The sequence below is a fragment of the Stegostoma tigrinum genome, chromosome 8, assembly GCF_030684315.1.
Source record: "Stegostoma tigrinum isolate sSteTig4 chromosome 8, sSteTig4.hap1, whole genome shotgun sequence".
Lineage (NCBI taxonomy): Eukaryota > Metazoa > Chordata > Chondrichthyes > Orectolobiformes > Stegostomatidae > Stegostoma > Stegostoma tigrinum.
Genome location: NC_081361.1, coordinates 100608174 through 100629953, shown reverse-complemented (window position 1 = coordinate 100629953; position 21780 = coordinate 100608174). Strand labels below are relative to the sequence as shown.

At 44.9% G+C, this 21780-nt stretch overlaps 1 protein-coding gene across 4 annotated transcripts in view; it reads left to right on the top strand.

Annotated features, from left to right (window-relative positions):
- Positions 1 to 1569: 1569 nt before the first annotated feature.
- LOC125456638 (collagen alpha-1(XXIV) chain) overlaps positions 1570 to 21780 on the top strand; it is a 373921-nt gene continuing 353710 nt past the window's right edge. For 3 of the 4 annotated variants that reach the window (XM_059648175.1, XM_048539953.2, XM_059648174.1), the window contains exon 1: positions 1571 to 2111. In XM_059648175.1, coding sequence (XP_059504158.1) covers positions 2056 to 2111 — 56 coding nt within the window. In that variant the 5' untranslated portion in view covers positions 1571 to 2055. Of the gene's footprint in view, positions 2112 to 21780 lie in introns of all 4 variants that reach the window. The other variant, XM_059648176.1, reaches the window with a different exon arrangement.

The following is a 21780-nucleotide window of genomic DNA, read 5'->3' as shown; positions in this document are numbered from 1 at the left end:
GATCAAGCAAATTGGGACCTGTTTAAGTGTGTGGGTTATCACACCTGAATTGATTTATCACTTCACTTCTGTCAACTATCAGGATTTTCTTTTCTCCTGGCAATTTGTACTTGGAATTTAAACAAAATGCAGTCCTTCGCACCTGATAACAACTATGGTTAATCCAAGTGTAAAACCAAATGTTGAGGATTTCAACAGAACAAGTTCTAATCCTCCCAGTGAGGTAAATCTGGGTTTTATTGGGGAAACTGGTGATAGAGTTGGCTTGTTCTGCAGTGTAAAATCATTCCCACAGTCTGAGGCAGGGAATTGTTTGTGCAGGAATTCCAAAGGGCATTGCTTAGCTTTTTCTGCAAGTGGCTGTGTGTGACAGAGTTCCCTGAATGTCAGCTAAGCCTCCATTAGTCCTGGTAGGCAGTAGCCTCCAGGTATTATTGAGAGTCTAGATATGTGTCATAACTTGCCTGAACAGTTAATTTAAATAACTGGTGTATAACCAGAGAATGAGACAGTACTGGAAGAGGCCACTCAGCCTACCATACCTGTACTGGCTCCTTGACCAGCTATCCATTTTTGCCAGTGCTGTACATATTTTTGCTTATACATATTACATATTTTTTGCTTCTCTGTTGAAGGGACTAGGCCCAAAACGTCAGCTTTTGTGCTCCTGAGATGCTGCTGGGCCTGTTGTGTTCATCCAGCTCCACACTTTGTTATCTTGGATTCTCCAGCATCTGCAGTTCCCATTATTTCTGTATATATTTTTCACAAATTTATCCATTTACTGTAGAACCTGCTTCCACTACCCCTTTGGCAGCATATTCCAGATCACAATAACCTGCTGTGTTTAGAAAATAAAACAAAATCTCCTCATCTTCCCTTTACACTCCCCTTCAATCTGAATCCCTCTGGAGATGTGCTGGAGGCAGATTCAAGAGGGGCGGTAGATGGTTACTTACGTGGAAATGATGGGCCGGGATATGGGGAAAAGGCAGGAGATTGTCCTTGCAGCAATGGGCTGAATGGTCTCCTGCACACAGCAATTTGAAATTGACTGGCTTGTGGTGGAATCCCTAACCCTGGACCGGGAGGCCCGGGTTCCAGTCCTGCCTGCTTCAAAAGTGTGTACTACCATCTCTGAACAGGTTAATTAGAAAAGCAGGTTAAGAAGACAATAATTCTGTGCCACTGGAAACCCATTCTCCTGATTTACCCTCGCAAAAGAAATCCGAAAGAACTGAGGATGCTGGAAATCAGACACAAAAACCGAGATTGCTGGAAAAGCTCAGCAGGTCCGATAGCATCTTTCTCAGGAAAGGTCACTACACCCGAACCGATTATTCTGGTTTCTCTCCACAGATGCTATCGGACCTGCCGAGCTTTTCCAGCAATTTCTTGATTTAGTTCCTTCAGCAAAGTTCTTCCTGAATTTTTAAAATCCCGATTAAACCCTCTCTGCAGTTATTGTCCCCGGCCCGGTGGGAACTTCTTGTGTTAGTTCCTGTTGATAATCATTTTCTCCCATTGCTAGCCCAGGACCCTGGTTAGTGTGTGTGTGTTCATTGACTGCAAGCTCAATCTTCCGTTCTGCAGATAAGCGCTGGGGCTGTGATGTCAGTCGGTGGTTGATGAAATTTAACACCGTCCCCGCTGACATTCTTTCTTCCCCCCCCCCCACCGAAGTGCACTCCCTATTACAGAGGCGGCAGATGCCTTGAAGCAGGTTAATGCTGCGCTAGGGAGCAGAAACAGGCTCGGAGAGGGCTCCTGACACCCACCTCAGCAATGATCCAGCGACCCGGCTGTGGAGGAGACAACTCACGGCGGGTCTGACAGGACAGTGGGAGATTTGCCTGTGTCAGGGAGAGAGATTCCTGGCTGGGGGAATGCTCTCCCCCCGGGTGGACACTGTCAAAAGCAACATGCAGACGCTGTAGCAGGTCTGAGAGAACTCGGGGCTCGCTCCGGTCGACTTTGCAAACCTGCAGATGAATCAGCGCCGTAGTCGAGTTCTGTTTTCGCTTCGGATTACGCTGCCGGGACAAATGCATACAAATGCATTTAGGAGCCCAAAGGACAAGCCGTGGATCTATCTGTACCACCGTCAAACCGTGAGTAAAGTCTAAACAAACGGGAATAGCCAAGTGGGAACCGGAGAGGTATGAGTGAGACCTGGTACTGAAGCATATTCCTGCACAGTCTCTCCGCCAAAACTTTAGTTTGCTTTCCAGGTTTTCTTACTGGAGGATAGGTAGTAAGGTGCTTTAGGGCCGAATTCCAGCTACTGGAAGGGGAACTGAACCATGGCAAACTGCAGACGGGACGGTGTGGGGCTCAGCGTTTAGAACAGGCTCCTGGCGAGGGAGAGGGAGGAAGAACAGGAGACTGGCGTGAGCAGCTTATACAAGGCAGAGGGGATAGCCTGGCCGAACAGCTTGCCCTGTGAAAAACTGGGGCGGTGTGGGGGACAGACACTGTCTGGACATCGCCCGGGGGGTTTGAGTGAGTGGGACCTGGCAGTTTGAAAGTAGCTTGAGAGACTGGTCCCCGGGAGTCCCGGTTAACCCAGCGAGAGGCGGCTGTGGGACTTTAAACTTGTATCAAGCCCCGAGCAGCGAGGGCGAGTTTTCACAACATGGTCTTGTTTAGAATGCAGACCGGGGTTTTATGTAATGGTTGCACACATTAACAGCACAAGCCTGGTCTGTATACTCGGGCAGCGTCTGTACATATGACCCCCCCCCCCCCCAAGGGGTGTAGAAAAGGGCCAGCCCCGGATTGTGATTTTATTTTTACCAGCTTTCCCTATCCCCAGCGCCCGGCTTCGTTGCCGACCGCTGCCCCTGAAGGTGCAGCATGAGATCTGCCCCCCCCGGGAGCTGGCGTGCTTTTCGTGACTTGCCTTTCCTTTGAGAGGGGCTTGTTGTTGGTGAACATCGAAAGGCGGCCGGCGGGATCTTGCTGTTGTCGTCTCCGGGCAGATGTTCCAGCTGCTGAGCCACTGGCCCTGGTGATGTCGCCGCTTCCAGTGTGCTCAGACTGAGGAAGTGGGGGGGGGGGGTCAGTTCGTCTGCTGCGGGCAGTGTTCACTGAGAGACTAGGTCTACACACATGCAGTCAGAGATCTGTAAGAACATGGGAACAGCCGGTTCAACGCGTCCATGCCGGCCAGGTATTCTAAACTGATCTAGTCCCATTTGGCCCATATCCCTCCAGACCATCCACTCGGGCTTTAGATGGGCCGAATTGCCGCCTCCTACTCTAATATGATTCTGAGATAATGGGAACTGCAGATGCTGGAGATTCCAAGCTAATAAAATGTGAGGCTGGACGAACACAGCAGGCCAAGCAGCATCTCAGGAGCACAAATATGATTCTGACAGTTTGTGTACGTACCTTAGTGAATGTGTTTGTGTGAGACACTGATAGTGTGTAAGTCTGAGACTGTACGTCAGGATGAATCAGTGAGTGGGGGTCTGAGAGAGTGGTGTTCTGCGTGTGTGTGGCTTACAGAGAGTGTACGTGCGTGCAGTGTGTGAGAGATTTACAGTGAGTGTGTGTGCGTGAGAGAGAGATTAGAGTGTGGGAGTGTGTGTTTTGAATGTGTGTGTGTGTGTGTTTGAGGGGTGTTCCTGTGATTGTGAGTGGATTAGAGTGCGGGTGTGTGTGTGAATAAATGTGTGCGTGCACTTATTCGTGAAATCACACTGCACAGAAAGAGGCCACTCGGACCACTGTGTCTGTACTGGTATCTGAAAAAAGCCTCTCTTCTGCCCGTCACTAGGGCTGTGCAATTTTCCTTTTGGAGCATTTGGAAATGAAATGTGCTCCCACAGGCAATGCATTCCTCTTCACGCCTTTCAGTCACACCTTTGTGCGTGTGTTTATTAAATATTGAGATGCCTCTTATTGTTTATCGATTATGGATTGCAGTTGTCAGTCTGAAACCTGGAAGTTACACTCTCATCGGTAATTTTTTTTTAACTCTTTAAAGTCCTCCCACCTTCATCTTGCTGGTTTGAGATTTTATTCCCAAACTGCATGTCTCGTTGAATTGACACATGGTTAGAATCAGGACGATTTTCTGGACATGCTGCTGCAGTTCCTGAAGGTCTAAGGAACTAAGCTTCACTGCTGATATTCACCAGCAATGATTCCGAACATAAATCAAAATACACCGACAGTTCAGGGAACCTATGAATGAAAGTGAGACAGCCCTGACTCTCTCTCCTCTCTCTCTCTCTCTCTCTGACTCGCCTACTAATGCCATTGGAGTGAGGGGACAGGGGTCCTTCGATTCGCTATCCCGAGTCACCAATGGGGACAGATTCAGGGGCCCGATGGCCATTTCCAGTTAAAGAAAGGCTGTGCGTGTATGTGTGCGCGCAGGTAGGGGTTGGTGATGTGTAATTGGCGAAGAGTCGGGGTCTGCTGGTGTTCACAACGCTTGGGGTGAATTAGGCCCAAGCTCCAGATCTGTGTTTCTCTCTGGTTAAATAGGATCCTGAGGGTAACGCGGGTGCATTCTGCCTCCAAACTGACAACAATACAGTGTTAATGAAAGTTTAGAACTGCTGGTGTATTCTCTCCAGTGTAGCGTAAACGCCAGGCTGTGCACTCGGTCCTCATTACAGGATGTTGGGGTTTTCTTCCGCTATCTTAATCACCAGCTCTCTCCACTCTTACTGAAACTGGAATGTTCGCGCTCTCGTTGTTGGTAAATATAGTCATGTCATTACTACACAACCACGGAAAATCGGATTTTCCAATGTCAGAGTTTCGATATTGCCAATGTTAAAATCATGGTGATTTCATTGACTTGCTAATGTAACTATTTTCGGGGGATATCAATCAGCAGCAGTGCATTTGGAAGCCAGAAAAACCTAATCTCCTGCAACTGACAACATGCCAACAATGACTCTCTTTTGTAAAAACTGAAATTCTCAGATGTTTGGAAAACTGAATTAGATAGGGTGGACGGTGAGAGTCTTTATCGGAGGATGATGATGTCAGCTTGTACAAGGGGGCATTGCTACAAATTGAGGGGTGATAGATTTAAGACAGATGGCAGGGGCAGGTTCTTTACTCGGAGAGTGGTAAGGATGAGGAACGCCCTGCCTGTCAATGTAGTTTAACTCAGCCACATTAGGGGCATTTAACCAGTCCTTGGATAAGCATATGGATTAAGATGGGATAGTGTAGGGCGAGGGGCTTAGATTAGGTCACAGGTCAGCACAACATTGAGGGCCAAAGCGCCTGTTCTGCACTGTATTGTTCGATGTTAAATTTTAAAAAAAGAGCAAACTGGAGAAGCTCAGCAGGTCTGGCAGCATCTGTGGAGAGAAGTGGATGTTTTTCTGGTGATGCATTTGTCCCAAAGGAGTGGAAAACCACCAATATAATACCTTCACTTAAAGGCAAGGAGACAAAAATACCAGAAGCTGTAGGCCAGTCAGTTTTGCACCTGTTATTGGGAAATGTGAGGGTCTGTTATGAAGGATGTAATAGCAGAACATTTAGAAATACATAATAAGATAATATCCTGAAGGGGATATCAAGCTTAACAAATTTAGTGAAATTCTTTAAGATGTACCGCAAGCGTCGGTGTTGGGTCCACTGCTGTTTGTCATTTTTATAAATGACCTGGATGAGGGCGTAGAAGGATGGCTTAGTAAATTTGCAGACGACACTAAGGTCGGTGGAGTTGTGGATAGTGATGAAGGATGCTGTAGGTTGCAGAGAGACATAGATAAGCTGCAGAGCTGGGCTGAGAGGTGGCAAATGGAGTTTAATGCAGACAATTGTGAGGTGATGCACTTTGGTAGGAGTAACCAGAAGGCAAAGTACAGGGCTAATGGTAAGATTCTTAGTAGTGTAGATGAGCGGAGAGATCTCGGTGTCCATGTACACAGATCCTTGAAAGTTGCCACCCAGGTTGACAAGGCTGTTAAGAAGGCATACAGTGTTTTAGCTTTTATTAAGAGAGGAATCGAGTTCCGGAACCAAGAGGTTATGGTGAAGCTGTACAAAACTCTGGTGCGACCGCACTTGGAGAATTGTGTACAGTTCTGGTCATCGCATTATAAGAAAGATGTGGAAGCTTTGGAAAGGGTGCAGAGGAGTTTTACTAGGATGTTGCCTGGTATGGAGGGAAGGTCTTACGAGGAAAGGCTGAGGGACTTGAGGCTGTTTTCATCAGAGAGAAGAAGGTTGGGAGGTGACTTAATTGAAATATATAAAATAATCAGAGGGTTAGATAGGGTGGATAGGGAGAGCCTTTTTCCTAGGATGGTGACGGCGAGCATGAGGGGGCATAGCTTTAAATTGAGGGGTGAAAGATATAGGACAGATGTCAGAGGTAGTTTCTTTACTCAGAGTAATAAGCGAATGGAACGTTTTGCCTGCAACGGTAGTAGATTCGCCAACCTTAGGTACATTTAAGTTGTCATTGGATAAGCATATGAACGTAGATGGAATAGTGTAGGTTAGATGGGCTTGAGATCGGTATGACAGGTGGGCACAACATTGAGGGCCGAAGGGCCTGAACTGTGCTGTTATGTTCCATGTTCTAACAAGCAAGACAGATAAAGGGAAAGCAGCGGATGTAATATATTTAGATTTTCAGTAGCTACCACACGTAAGACTGCAGTAAGAACTTGTGTTGGGAGTAGTATATCAGCATGGACAGAGGTGTAGCTAATTAATAGAAAACAGAGTATATGGATAAAAGGGCACTTTCAGGACAGTAATCCGTAACTAGTGGAGTGCCGAAGGGACTGGGGCCACAATTATTTGCAATATTTACTGATGGCTCAGATGAGGAAAGTGAATATGCTATAATATGAGGAAATGTGAAGTTTTGCTCTTTGGTTGAGAGAATAGAGGAGCTGAATATTGTTGAAATAGAGGAAGACTGCAGAAAGCTGGAACACAGCAGGATTTGGGGTCCTTAAAACACAAGAAGCTGGACCCAAGTTTAGCAGGTAATGGAGAGGGCAAATGGTTTGAAGAAGGGTCACTGGACTTGAAACATTAACTCTGTTTCTCCACAGATGCTGCAAGACCTGTTGAATTTCTCAGGCAAAGATAAGAGTGTGGAGCTGGATGAACACAGCAGGCCAAGCAGCATCTTAGGTGCACAAAAGCTGACATTTCGGGCCTAGACCCTTCATCCAGCTCTACACTTTGTTATCTCGGATTCTCCAGCGTCTGCCAATCCCATTATCTCTGATAGAATTTCTCAGGCAATTTCAATTTTTGTAACTCTACATTTTCCATGGCTAATCCACATGGCTTGCACATCCCTGGATACTGGCATGTAAAACTAGGGAAGTCTTGCTAAAACTACACAAGGCACTAGTCAGGTCACAACTGGAATACTGGGAACAGTTTTGGATTTCTCATCTAAGAAGAAATACAACTGGCATTGGAGTTGGTCCACGGTAGGTTCACTTGTCTAATCTTGGGTACGGAGGGACTATTTTATGACGAGAGGTTGAGTAGATTAGACCTATGCTCATTGGAGTTTAGAAGAATAATTGACAACCTAATTGAAATATACAAGATTCTTAGGTGACTTGACAGGGTAGATGGGGAGATGTTGATTCCCCTGGTGTGAGGGTTTAGGACCATAGGGTATAATCACAGAATAAGGCGTCACACATTTAAGGCAGATAAGGAGGAATTTCTTATCTAAGGGTAATAAATCTATGGAATTCTTTACCACTGAAGGCTGCTGAGGCTGGCCATTAAGTATATTCAAGTCTGAGACAGATTTTTAATCAGTAAGTGAGTCAAGGGTTATGACAAAAAGGCAGGAAAGTGGAATTGAGGATTATCAGATCAGCTATAATCTCATTGAATGACAGCTGTCTCAATAGGCTGAATGGCCTGCTGCTGTTTTGTTTTATGAGAAACAGAATTATGGTTTCCTGTCTGATGTGATGCTTCTTCAGAATTCAATCCTTTTTATATTGTACCCTACTATTATTCCAGGTGGACTCTGAAATCAGGCAGCCTTACTGATCTCGAGCTTTGGTTGATCCTGTGAAGCATGTTTCAAACACAGAGTCATAGAGATGTAGGATTATCCAGCATGGGAACAGCCACTTGGCCCAACTCGCCCATTAAACCAGATATCCGAAATTAATCCAGTCCCATTTGCTAGTATTTGGTCCATATCCCGCCAAACTCTTGCTATTCATATACCCATCCAGACTGCCTGTTCGATGTTGTCATTGTACCAGCTTCACTCATTCCATAGATGCACCACCCTCCGCTTGAAGAAGTTGCTCCTTAGGTCCCTTTTTAAACCTTTCTCCTCTCACCTTAAACCTATGTTCTCTCGTTTTAGACTCCCCCACTCCAGGGAAAAGATCTTGTCTGTTTACCCAATCCATGCCCCTCATGATTTTATAAATGTCTAGTCTCCGACACTCCAGGGAAAATAGCCCAAGCCTATGTAACCTCTCCCTAAAGCTCAATCCCAGAATCTCAGCTAGACTTGCCATATAAATGCAGTGCCTGAAAGAGTACATCAGAGACTAGGAATACTGAGGTGAGTAACTCGCCTCCTGACTCCCTAAAGCCTGTCCACCACAAACAATGTTAGACAAAATCTGATAGACGTTCACAGCTCATAGCTTTAGTTCAGTTGCTAGTTCTTTCACCTTTGCCGAACATTCTGCATATAAACTCCCACTCCAAGAATTTGAACCTCCTAATCATGGGACTATAGAATTCCTACAGTGTGGCATTTGGCTCATCAAGTCACACCAACTTGCCAAAGAGCATCCCACCCAGAATCATGCCCCACCCTATCCCTGTAACCCATTTTCCATGGCTAATCCACCTAGCCTCACAGCCCTGGACACAGTGGACAATTTAGTACGGCCAATCCACCTAAACAGCACATCTTTGAACTGTGGGAGGAAACTGGAGCACCAGGAGGAAACCCCCACAGGCCCAGAGAGAACGTGCAAACTCCACACAGATGGTTGCCTGAAGGTGGAATCAATCCCGGGTCTCTGGCACAGGCTAACCACCTAGCCACCATGCAGGATGACAGTCCCAGTGCGGTTCTGACGAGGTTCCGCTGTGTTAGACTTCACAAGTTTTGGATGAGACATTGATGAAACGCCCCTTTTCCTTTCTCGGTCCCAAAGAATCTCTCTATTTGAGGAAGAACAAGATGAGTTTGTTTGGTTTGCCTGGTCGTTATTGTTGAATCACTAAGACACAGATGTGGAGATGCTGGTGTTGGACTGGGGAGTTGGAGGAGGGAACAAGATGAGAAGTCATGCAGCACTAGGCTGTAGTCCGACAGGTTTATTTGAAATCACAAGCTTTCAGAGTGCTGCTTCTTTAACAGTTGGACTATAACCTGGTGTCATGTGACTTTGACTAAAACACTGATTATTAACACTGTGCAGTTGCAAGGGTCTTGTGTATATCTGTTGTAGGCCACATTACCAAATCTACATTCTCTGTAATGTGTTTTGCAAAGTCCTGAGTTTGCAGAAAAAAAAACAACTTAAATGATATGTATACTTTTTAATTCAATTCTGGGACATGGATGTCACTGGATGGGCTAATGTTTATTGCCTATCCCTAGTTGCCCTTGAAGTTGCTGATGAGCTGCCTCCTTGAACCACTGCAGTCCTTTCGGTGTGGGTAGACCCACAGTGCCATTAGGGAGGGAATTCCAGGATTTTGACCCAGCAACATTGAAGGAACAGTCATATATTCTCAAGTGAGGATGGTGAGCAGCTCGGAGGAAAACTTGCAGGGGGTAGTATTCCCATGCATCTTGTCCCCCTAGATGGAAATGGTTGTGGGTTTGGTAGGTGCTGTCGAAGGAACCTTTGTGAATTTCTGCAGTGCACTTTGCAGATCATACACACTGCTACTGAGCGTCAGTGGTGGATCAATGCTTGTGGATGTGGTGCCAATCACGCGGGCTGCTTTGTCCTGTGTGGTGTCAAGCTTCTAGAGCTGCACCCATCCAGGCAAGTGGAGTACTCCATCACTCTCCAGGCTTGTACCCTGTGTGTGGTGGACAGGCTTTGGGGTGTCAGGAGTTGAGATTCTCACCACAGTATTCTTAGTCTTTGACCTGCTCTTTTAGCGGCAATATTTATACTGCAAGTCTAGTTCAGATTCTGGTCAAAGGTAGCCCCCAAGATGTTGATGTATGCAACTCAATGAAATTTTTTCTTCTACCAAACATTGTGTTCCTGTTTTTAACCAACACTTCCAACTCAACTGTTAGAGTACAGATTTATTTCTCCAAAGGGCCTCAGTCAGCAGAGGGTTTTTTCACAACAATTAATGGTATATTTATCGTCCTACATTTTAAAGATTTGAGACAAGATTTTAATTCCACTTTTAATGCCAAATGTAAATTCCACCATCCGTGCACGTTGTGACTGTACGAGTATTATGTTTGTTAATAGTCCATGACTGCACCACTCACACCATTATCATGAACATTTCAATTCAATTCTTATGCTAGTCCTTTTGTATTATTATCCAAAATAAGAGAGACTTCCACTGAGCTCCTTTAATGAACTAAATATAGTCCTCCTATTGTAAAACAATATTCTCTCCTAAAAAAAAAAGTGCCAAACATGTAAGTTACACTCTGAAATTATCTCTATTTCTCAAAAACAACCACACTCTCACATTACAAAAGATAATCAACTCTGCAGAGGTAATGTTTGAAAAGTGGTCAAATGTGTCAAATAAAAATACCCTTGTTCCCCAAAGAAGGGATAAGCATCGATGAATCCTCGTAGATAATTGGATTTCTAGTCAACAAAATCCGAATTGCCAACAGTCACAGACAGATGGAAGGTCTCCAGTTCAAATTGAAATCAAACTGGGTCTGAGTCTTTGGGAAATGGGCACAGATCAGGTTTTATAGGGTAGTATGAAATAATGACATTGGAAAACTTTATCAGGATTGCAATAACTTATACTCTGAGAAGGAGGGCAATATATAGCCCATAGGGTTTTCTTCCTTATGACTGCCGATTTAAAAGTAGGAATCAAGTCCAGAAAGAGTTGCTAAGCCGTCATTGGTATATACAGGCCTTCATAGTTTTTTTTTCAAGGCAAGGTTTTCCATCAACTAAGGGCCATAGATTGCATCTCATATTTCCCTAGAAGCTTTGATTTTTTTTACTCCAAATTCACTCAATTTTCTGTCACGAGCAAGACAACTATTCAACGCTATTGACTTGATTTCTAAGAAACCACATGGAAAAGCCCCTTTCCAATCCAGAAAGCTATCAAACACATACATGCCTTACACTTACCTCACATCGTCCATAAACACTAGTGGGATTTGATCCCTGTTCATGGGAGCATTAGCCTAGGTCTAGCCCAGCGACATTACTATGATGCCCTCCTCTTCCCTTCTCTTCCTCCCCCCCTCCCCCCACCACCAAAATGTTGATGTTTTTCATTTGGTTAATTTCAGATTCCCTTTAAAATTATGTTGTCAAGACAAGACACTCATGATAAACACCTTGTTCCATCTGTCTCATCCAGATTTTCGCTATAAATCACCCCAACTCCTGTTCATCTACTCTCGGTTTTGGTCAGACAATGTCTCAATTTTCAAATTCTTATCATGTTTACAAATCCCTCTCAAGTTCTGTAACCTCCTCCTGCACCACCCTGAGTTCACTACATTCCTCCAATTCTGGCCTCTTGCAAATTCTAATTGTTCCATAATTGGAGTTTGCCCCATTAGTTGCTTGATCTCCTAACTTCTGGAACTCCCTCCTAAATCCTCTCCTTCCCTCGACCTCTCTCTCCTCACTTAAGTGCAAGGTCTTGCACTTTTGAAAAAAGAATATAGTCATGGACTATTTTCTAAACAGTGAGAAAATTCATAAAGCAGAAGTACAAAGGGATCTGGGAGTGTTGGTCCAGGATTCTCTAAAGGTTAACTTGCAGGTAGAGTCTGTGATCAAGAAGGCGAATGTAAAGTTGTCATTTATCTCGAGGGTTGGAATATAAAAGCAGCGATGTGCTTCTGAGACTTTATAAAGCTCTAGTTAGGCTCCATTTAGAATACTGTGTCCAATTTTGGGCCCTACACCTCAGGAAGGACATACTGGCGCTGGACCGTGTCCAGTGGAGATTCACACGGATGATCCCTGGAATGCTACGTTTAACGTACAATGAATGGCTGAGGATCCTGGGATTGTACTCATTAGAATTTAGAAGGTTGAGGGGAGATTTAATAGAAACTTACAAGAAAATGTATGGTTTAGAAGGGGTGGTTGCTGGGAAGTTGTTTCCATTAGGCGAGGACCCATGGGCACAGCCTTAGAATTAGAGGGGGTAAATTTAAAACTGAAATGAGGCGACATTCCTTCAGCCAGAGAGTGGTGGGCTTGTGGAATTCATTGCCATGGAGTGCAGTGGAGGCCGGGACGTTGGATGCCTTCAAGGCAGAGATCGACTAATCCTTGATCTCACAAGGAATCAAGGGCTACGGGAGAGTGCAGGGAAGTGGAGTTGAAATGCCCATCAGCCATGATTAAATGGCGGAGTGGACGCGATGGCCTGAATGGTCTTACTTTCACTCCTTTGTCTTATGGTCCTCAAAACCTGCCACTTTGACCAAGCTTTCTCCTTCTGCTGCTCAATAATTCTCTCGGTGAAGTGCCGCTGGATGTTTTCCTAAAGGTGCAGCAGAGATGCATGTTGCCATTGTATGGTCAATAGTGAAAACAAAGAGAAAGAGACACAGATAAATGAACATAAGTGTTTGTGAATGATTCTAGATGAAGTGTTGGTTCAATATGAGTATAAGGAAAGCTTTGCATTTCTGGAATGTATTTTGCAACCATGGAATGTCCTAACTGTTTCACCCAATGAATATCATTGATAATGGGAACTGCAGATGCCCAGACCCTTCATCAGGAGGGTCTAGACCCGAAAGGTCCGCTTTTGTGCCCCTGAGATGCTGCTTGGCCTGATGTGTTCATCCAGCTCCACACTTTGTTATCATTAGTGTAAACATTACTCTGGATGTTGTCTCGCATGCCCTGAAGCATAACTGCCCTCCCTACTCTTCTGTTCAATTTAGTAATTCAGTTCGATCCCTCAATAAATGTTGAATTAGTTTGAAGCCAATATCGCTAACACAATTTCTCTCATTGCCAGATGCAGCAGAATGGTTCTAAAGTGTGAGGAAAAAGGTAACATTTCCTGTACCTGAAACTTGACCCACTAAGAATTGGACAAATAAGTGAGAGTGGGTTTCTGTTCATGTGGTTCACACTTGCCAGAGTCAATGTGTTGCACAAAAAATAAATTTATTTCATTGGTTGTGCTGACAACTTTTTGACGTTTGTGCTGCCTTAAAGCTGCACTGCGTTGGGCAAGTATCATTTCTTCAGCTGTAACTGCAGTCTGTGCAATGCAAGTGGGATCATTGAAACTTTCAGAATTCGTGGGTTTGAGATTACCATGAAGCTGTGATCAACTGCAACAGAAGCAAACCTACATTTCCCAATGTTACAATATCCCAAGGTGCATTTCACACAATTAACTTTAAAGATTGATGCTGTCAGAACATAAGGAAATGTAGTAGGCAGTAGAATGTAGCAAGTTCCCACGGCATTGTGATTATGATCAATTTTGGGTACTGTTGGTTGTGGAATAATATTGGCAAAGGCAGGACGCAAAAATAGTGCCATAGGGACCTGTAGTTACAATGGACGGGCAGACAGGGTTTGAAACAAAATCTCAGACAAATCTTTGACAATACAGCGCTCCCTCAGCGCTGACCCTCCGACAGTCTGGCGCTCCCTCAGCGCTGACCCTCCAACAGTGCGGTTTCTCACTGCTGTCTGTTGAATTCAGTAATAGTTATCTTGAACAAATGGTGCGTAGTTTGAAATTTCCTTCCAAGTGCCAATAATGTCTCCTCATTGTCTATTTGAAACTCCATAATTATAAAGATACAAATCATGTCACCCCTCAACATGTGCTTTCTTTTAAATAGAGACTCTAAACATCACTTCCCTCCAGCGTTGATGCTCAGTAGCAGAAGTGTGTTTTCAGTACAATGTGTTTCGCTTGGAGGTTGTCTACTTGGTCACAGCCTTTGTGCCCTCCCTGGGCAGCAGCAGGCACACATGGTGACCAGGATGCCCTGGGAGTTCATGATGTCATGCTCATTGTATTGGGCCAGGTGGGAAGCCTTACCTGCAATCACTGGTAAAGATCATTGACAAACAAGTTCATGGTGTTAATGGCAGTAGAGGAAATGCTGGTGTAAGACTGAACCTGCTTTGTCACTTTTGTAGATATGGGTGATATAAGTATTTTTCCTGGGCTTTCTCCTCCTCAGGTTGATCTTCACTGGTGCACTCTTCACAGCTTTTTTTTTAGCACCCTTGGCAACTTGTCCTTTCTTTTCTTCAACTATGGTGACAGCCAACTTCAGAAATGTGTACCATTTACAAGATGCACGACAAAAATTCACCGAAGATCCTTGGGTAACACCTTCTAAACCCATCATCCCTTCAATCTAGAAGGACAAGGGCAGCAGATACATGGGAGCATAATTCCTTGCAAGTTCCCCTCTAGCTGCTCACCATCCTGACTTGGAAATACACTGCCATTCTTTCACTGTCGCTGTGTCAAAATCCTGGAATTCCTTTCCTGAGGGCTTTGTGGATCTACTGGCTGCAGCGAATCAAGAAGGCAGCTCAGCACCACCTTCTCAAGGGTGACTAGATATGGGCAATGAATGCTGGCCCAGACAGCGTTAATTTTTAAACAAAGCTAGTTCATTTTGTTGCAGTTCACCCAATGTCTCAGTATCCTGTTTGTAATGGGGAGCCGTGAACAGCATGCAGTTCTCGAAGAATGGTCTTGCTGTAGTGTGCGATACAAAGTACAGTCAGACAGAAAAGGGATAATTGAGTGAGTATTCTTTAAAGATAAGTTAGTGGAGGAAAACATAGATAAGCTGCAGAGCTGGGCTGAGACGTGGCAAATGGAGTTTAATGCAGACAAGTGTGAGGTGATGCACTTTGGTAAGAGTAACCGGAAGGTAAAGTACTGGGCTAATGGTAAGATTCTTAGTAGTGTAGATGAGCTGAGAGATCTCGGTGTCCATGTACACAGATCCTTGAAAGTTGCCACCCAGGTTGACAGGGCTGTTAAGAAGGCATACAGTGTTTTAGCTTTTATTAAGAGAGGAATCGAGTTCCGGAACCAAGAGGTTATGGTGAAGCTGTACAAAACTCTGGTGCGGCTGCACTTGGAGTATTGTGTACAGTTCTGGTCACTGCATTATAAGAAGGATGTGGAAGCTTTGGAAAGGGTGCAGAGGAGTTTTACTAGGATGTTGCCTGGTATGGAGGGAAGGTCTTATGAGATAAGGCTGAGGGACTTGAGGCTGTTTTCATTAGAGAGAAGAAGGTTGAGAGGTGACTTAGAACATAGAACATAGAACAGTACAGCACAGAACAGGCCCTTCAGCCCACAATGTTGTGCCGACCATTGATCCTCATGGATGCACCCTCAAATTTCTGTGACCATATGCATGTCCAGCAGTCTCTTAAATGACCCCAATGACCTTGCTTCCACAACTGCTGCTGGCAACGCATTCCATGCTCTCACAACTCTCTGCGTAAAGAACCTGCCTCTGACATCCCCTCTATACTTTCCACCAACCAGCTTAAAACTATGACCCCTCGTGCTAGCCATTTCTGCCCTGGGAAATAGTCTCTGGCTATCGACTCTATCTATGCCTCTCATTATCTTGTATACCTCAATTAGGTCCCCTCTCCTCCTCCTTTTCTCCAATGAAAAGAGACCGAGCTCAGTCAACCTCTCTTCATAAGATAAGCCCTCCAGTCCAGGCAGCATCCTGGTAAACCTCCTCTGAACCCTCTCCAAAGCATCCACATCTTTCCTATAATAGGGCGCCCAGAACTGGACGCAGTATTCCAAGTGCGGTCTAACCAAAGTTTTATAGAGCTGCAACAAGATCTCACGACTCTTAAACTCAATCCCCCTGTTAATGAAAGCCAAAACACCATATGCTTTCTTAACAACCCTGTCCACTTGGGTGGCCATTTTAAGGGATCTATGTATCTGCACACCAAGATCCCTCTGTTCCTCCACGCTGCCAAGAATCCTATCCTTAATCCTGTACTCAGCTTTCAAATTCGACCTTCCAAAATGCATCACCTCGCATTTATCCAGGTTGAACTCCATCTGCCACCTCTCAGCCCATCTCTGCATCCTGTCAATGTCCCGCTGCAGCCTACAACAGCCCTCTACACTGTCAACGACACCTCCGACCTTTGTGTCGTCTGCAAACTTGCTGACCCATCCTTCAATTCCCTCGTCCAAGTCATTAATAAAAATTACAAACAGTAGAGGCCCAAGGACAGAGCCCTGTGGAACCCCACTCACCACTGACTTCCAGGCAGAATATTTTCCTTCTACTACCACTCGCTGTCTTCTGTTGGCCAGCCAATTCTGTATCCAGACCAGGGAAGGTCATTGTGGGCTGAAGGGCCTGTTCTGTGCTGTACTGTTCTATGTTCTATGTTCTAAGTCACCTCTCAACCTTCTTCTCTCTAATGAAAACAGCCTCAAGTCCCTCAGACTTAACTGAAACATATAAAATAATCAGAGGGTTAGATAGGGTGGATAGGGAGAGCCTTTTTCCTAGGATGGTGACGGCGAGCACGAGGGGGCATAGCTTTAAATTGAGGGGTGAAAGATATAGGACAGATGTCAGAGGTGGTTTCTTAACTCAGCGAGTAGTAAGGGAGTGGAACGCTTTGCCTGCAACGGTATTCGATTCGCCAACTTTAGGTACATTTAAGTCGTCATTGGACAAGCATATGGACGTAGATGGAATAGTGTAGGTTAGATGGGCTTGAGATCGGTATGACAGGTGGGCACAACATCAAGGGCCGAAGGGCCTGTACTGTGCTGTAATGTTCTATGTTCTGCGAAAAGGTTTCAGTTTTGTGACACTGACAGGTGCTGTAAATAAGGAATGCCTTATCGATTGCTGAACCAATGCTGAGTTGATCAATTTCACTTGCCCTGAGCAGGTGCAAAGATAATTGTGGAATTTGTTTTTTGTTTAAATGGAGATTTATCAGAACATGAATTTGATTGCCACAATAAATATTTAGAGCATAAATTATTGCACTTTTTGTTGAAAGCTGATGGAAGTCCTAATTTGGATAAGCTAAACATACACTTCGAGATTTTTTAAAAAAGTTAATTCTGGACAGTCAACATGGCTTTGTCAAGGGAAAGTCATGTCAGACAAATTTAATTGAGTTCTCTGATGTGTCACAGGCAGTGGATGAGGGTAGCACTGTAAATGTTGCATATTTGGACTTTTAGACAGTATTTGATACAATGCTACGTGGCAGGTTGATTAGCAAGTTAGAAATATTTACAATGATGGGTCCTTGGCAGCATGAATTAGAGGTGGCTAAGAGATAGGAAACAGAGGGTAGGTACAGATGGGGATTTCTCAGATTGGAGACAAGTTGAAAGCGATGTTTCCCAGGGATTGGTGTTGGGATCCTGGCTTTTTATAGTTTATATGGATGAATTGGAGATGAGTGTTGAGCGAAAAGTTTCCTATATTTATAGAGGGTTCTAAGCCAGGGAGAATAATGGATTGTGAGGATGAGGAGGCTTGGAGACCGCTTTGCAGAACAGTTCGCAACAAACAACTGCACCTCCCAGTCGCAAACCATTTCCACTCCCCCTCCCATTCTTTAGATGACATGTCCATCATGGGCCTCCTGCAGTGCCACAATGATGCCACCCGAGAGTTGCTGTTCCTGCAACCTATATTCCGCCTGGGAACCCTGCAGCCTAATGGTGTCAATGTGGACTTCACCAGTTTCAAAATCTCCCCTTCCCCAACCGCATCCCAAAACCAGCCCAGTTCGTCCCCTCCCCCCACTGCACCACACAACCAGCCCAGCCCTTCCCCTCCACCCACTGCATCCCAAAACCAGTCCAACCTGTCCCTGCCTCCCTAACCTGTTCTTCCACCCCCATCCACCTACTAACCTCATCCCACCTCCTTGACCTGTCCGTCTTCCCTGGACTGACCTATCCCCTCCCTACCTCCCCACCTATACTCTCTCCACCTATCTTCTTTTCTCTCCATCTTCGGTCTGCCTCCCCCTCTCTCCCTATTTATTCCAGAACCCTCACCCCATCCCCCTCTCTGATGAAGGGCCTAGGCCCGAAACGTCAGCTTTTGTGCTCCTGAGATGCTGCTTGGCCTGCTGTGTTCATCCAGCCTCACATTTTATTATCTTGTGAGGATGATGCTGAGTGATTTCAGAGGGACATTGACAAGTTGGACAATGGGCAGACACCTGGTAGATGAAATTCAGTGTAGAGAAATGTGAGGTCATGCATCTTGGTAGAAGAAACATTGACCCTATATTGTCTCTCCATGATACAACTTCAAAGGGAGTACAGGAGCAGAAGGACCTCAGGGTTCATGTACATAATTCTCTGAAGATGGCCAGGCAACTTGAAAAAGTTATTAAAGAAATCTTATAGGGTCCTTGGGTTGACAAATAGAGTCATGGAGTACAGATGCAAGGAATTGATGCAGCACCTCCACAAATCATCAACCGGGCCATATTGGAGTATTGTGTTCAGCTGTGGGCACCTTATTTAGGGAAGAACGTTCAATCCCTGGAGAGTGTGCAAAGGAGATTTACTGGAATGATTAGAGGGATTGGAGCAGAGAAGATTAAGAGGTGACCTTGTTGAGGTGTTCAAAACTATGATCAATTTTAAAGAAGGACGCTCTTCCAATAGTTGGTATGTCAGTAACTACGGTCACAATTTTAAGAGTGTCAAGAAGAGAGCTAAGAGTGAGATGAGGAGAAACTTCTTTACTCAGAGTTGTTAGGATTTGGAATACGCTGCCTGGGAGAGTGGAGGAGGTCGATTCCATGGGAGGTTTCAAAAGAGAGCTGGACGTATTTTGAAATTGATGAATTTAGAGGCCGACTGAGAATGGGACTAGCTGAGTCGCTCTTAGGGGAACTGGTACAGACACAATGGGTTGTATGGCCTCCTTTTGTCCCTAATTCTGGTCTTGCCCCGAGGGTCTTGGTCATGGCTGATTGGCAATAAATATCATTGGACCAGTAATTCAGCACCTCAGATTAATGTTATGGGGACATGGGTTGAAATCTCACCATAGCAAATGGTGGAAATGACACAATAGCTGAGTGGTTAGACCTGTTGCCTCTCAGCTCTTGGGACCCAGTTTGATTCCAGCCTGGAGTGACTGTCTGTGTGGAGTTTGCACATTCTCCCCAGGTCTGTGTGACTTTCCTTTGGGTGCTCTGCTTTCCTCCCAAAGTCCAAAGATGTGCAGGTTAGGTGGATTGGCCATGTTCAATTGCCCACAGTGTGCAGGGTAGGTGGGTTAACCATGGAAAAAGCAGGGTTACAGGGATAGGTGAGGGATGTTGATCTGCCCGAGATGCTCTTCAGAGGTTTGGTGTGGGCCCAGGGTGAATGCCTGCTTCCACACTGTAGGTATTCTATGGAAAATTGAATTCAACACAATCTAGAGTCAGAAGTTGGCAATCATGTAATTTACAGCTTTTGTCAGTAAAAACCCATTGGTTTCACTAATACCCTTTAGGGAAGGAAAGCCACCATCCTTACCTACCAGATGTCTGATCGACATGTGACTCCAGACCCATAGCAATGTGGTTTACCATTTACTGATCTCTGGATAATTATAGATGGGTAACAAATGCGGTTGTTTGCCAGCATCACCCACATTCTATGGATCAATAGGGGAAAAATGGATACACCTTCTTTGTGTCAACCCTGTCAAAACCCCTTTTACCATTTGTTTGCCACAGACAAGGTTCCCAGTTGGAGCAAGCGTTCCTGATCAGAATAACCTTTAATTGTTCTGCTTCTGTGCTGGTAAGCCTTGCCCAGTGCCTCGGTATCTTTCTTGCGATGAGGAGTTGAGAGCTGTGCGCATGACTGCAAATGTTCTCTTTAATCCCTCGTGATATGGGGGTTGCTGGTATGGTCAGAAATTTTACCCATCCCTAATTACCCTTGAACTGAGTGATTTCTTGGGCAATTAAGAAAACATAAGAACAGCTCCACTTACGTGCCTGTACACCATAACTACATTGCTGTGGTCACTGTAGGCTAGGCTAGTGGCAAATTTCTGTCATCTGGTTCAAAAATGCCAAATGAGTTTTAACAACAACTATTGATAGTTTCACAGTCACCATTATGAAGACTATTCATGATCATTAATTAAATTACAGGAGCCAATTTTTAAAATTATTCGTTCCATCATGGGATATGGGCATCATTGGCTAGTTCCAGTATTTATTGCCTGTCCTTATTTACCCCTTGAGAAGGTGGAATTGTGCAGCCTTCTTAAATAGCTGCAGTCCACGGACACAAAAGCCGACATTTCGGGCCTAGACCCTTCATCAGAGAGCTGAAGTGTCTAGGCCCGAAACGTCAGCTTTTGTGCTCCTGAGATGCTGCCTGACCTGCTGTGTTCATCCAGCTCCACACTTTGTTATCTTGGATTCTCCAGCATCTGCAGTTCCCATTATCTCCGCAGTCCACGTGCTGTAGGTTGACTGAGGGAAGGAATTCCAGGATTTTGACCCAGCAATACTGAAGGGACAGCAATAAACTTACAAGTCAGGATAGCGATTAGTTTGGAGGGACTTGCAGAGGGTGGTGTTCCCAGGTAACTGCTGCCCTTGTCCTTTTCTTCTCAAAATGGGATTTGAACCCAAGCCCTCCTTTATTTTAGTCTGTATTATTAGTGCAGTGACATCACTGCTACTCCAGCATCACCCCAACAATGTGGTGTGTGTGGTCCTGGTGTCATCCATTGAAGATTTGAAATGTGACTCCTCTTCCCTGCAGTTCAATCCCTCGATAATGAATGCTGTTTGCTTTGATCTTTTTAATGACAGTGTTATCCTGTGTTGCTGATTTTAGCCATTTGTGCAACAGTATCCCTTCATCCTGTGGTCCAGCCCCTTGTTAGGCACATTTTCCAAATTTGCCAACACACACTTATCATTTCTTAGATCTCCTTGAGCAAAGCACAATGGGTCACGTATTCTGTGGAGTTTAGAAAATTGAGAGGTCATTTAATCAAAATTAGATTTTGGAATTCTCTACCACAGAGAGCTGTTGATGTTTGGCCATTGAATATAATCCAGACAGAGATCGAAAGCACTTTTGATCTAAAGGTAATTAAAGGAATAAGGGAGTGTACATGGAGGTGAACCTGGGGCAAGTGAACAGCCATGATCTTGTTAAATATGGGGTGGGGGGGGTCAAATCAGTCTGGGTTGGTTAAATGGCCTGTGCTAGGTCTAATTTCCTCTATACTCATTAACAGCCTTCTTCTGCAATAGGGTTAGGGTTAAGGTCCTGTAAGATCCTGCACTGCTATCTGGGAAGAGTAGGATTAGGGTCCTGTAAGATCCTGCACTGCTATCTGGGTGGCAGAGATTTGGTTACAGTTAGGACCTTGTAAGGTCCTGGACTTCTATCCTGGAGGCAGAGAAGGTCTTGTGTCGGGAAATGCTGCAAAACAGGAAGACAGCCGCTCGAGAGTGTCCTTGATCCTCAACCTGCTCTGAAACTGCAGCTGCCAGTTCATAACATGGGGCCTGCACTGCAACAGGGCAATAAAACAAGTGATTTTCATTGTCTGGA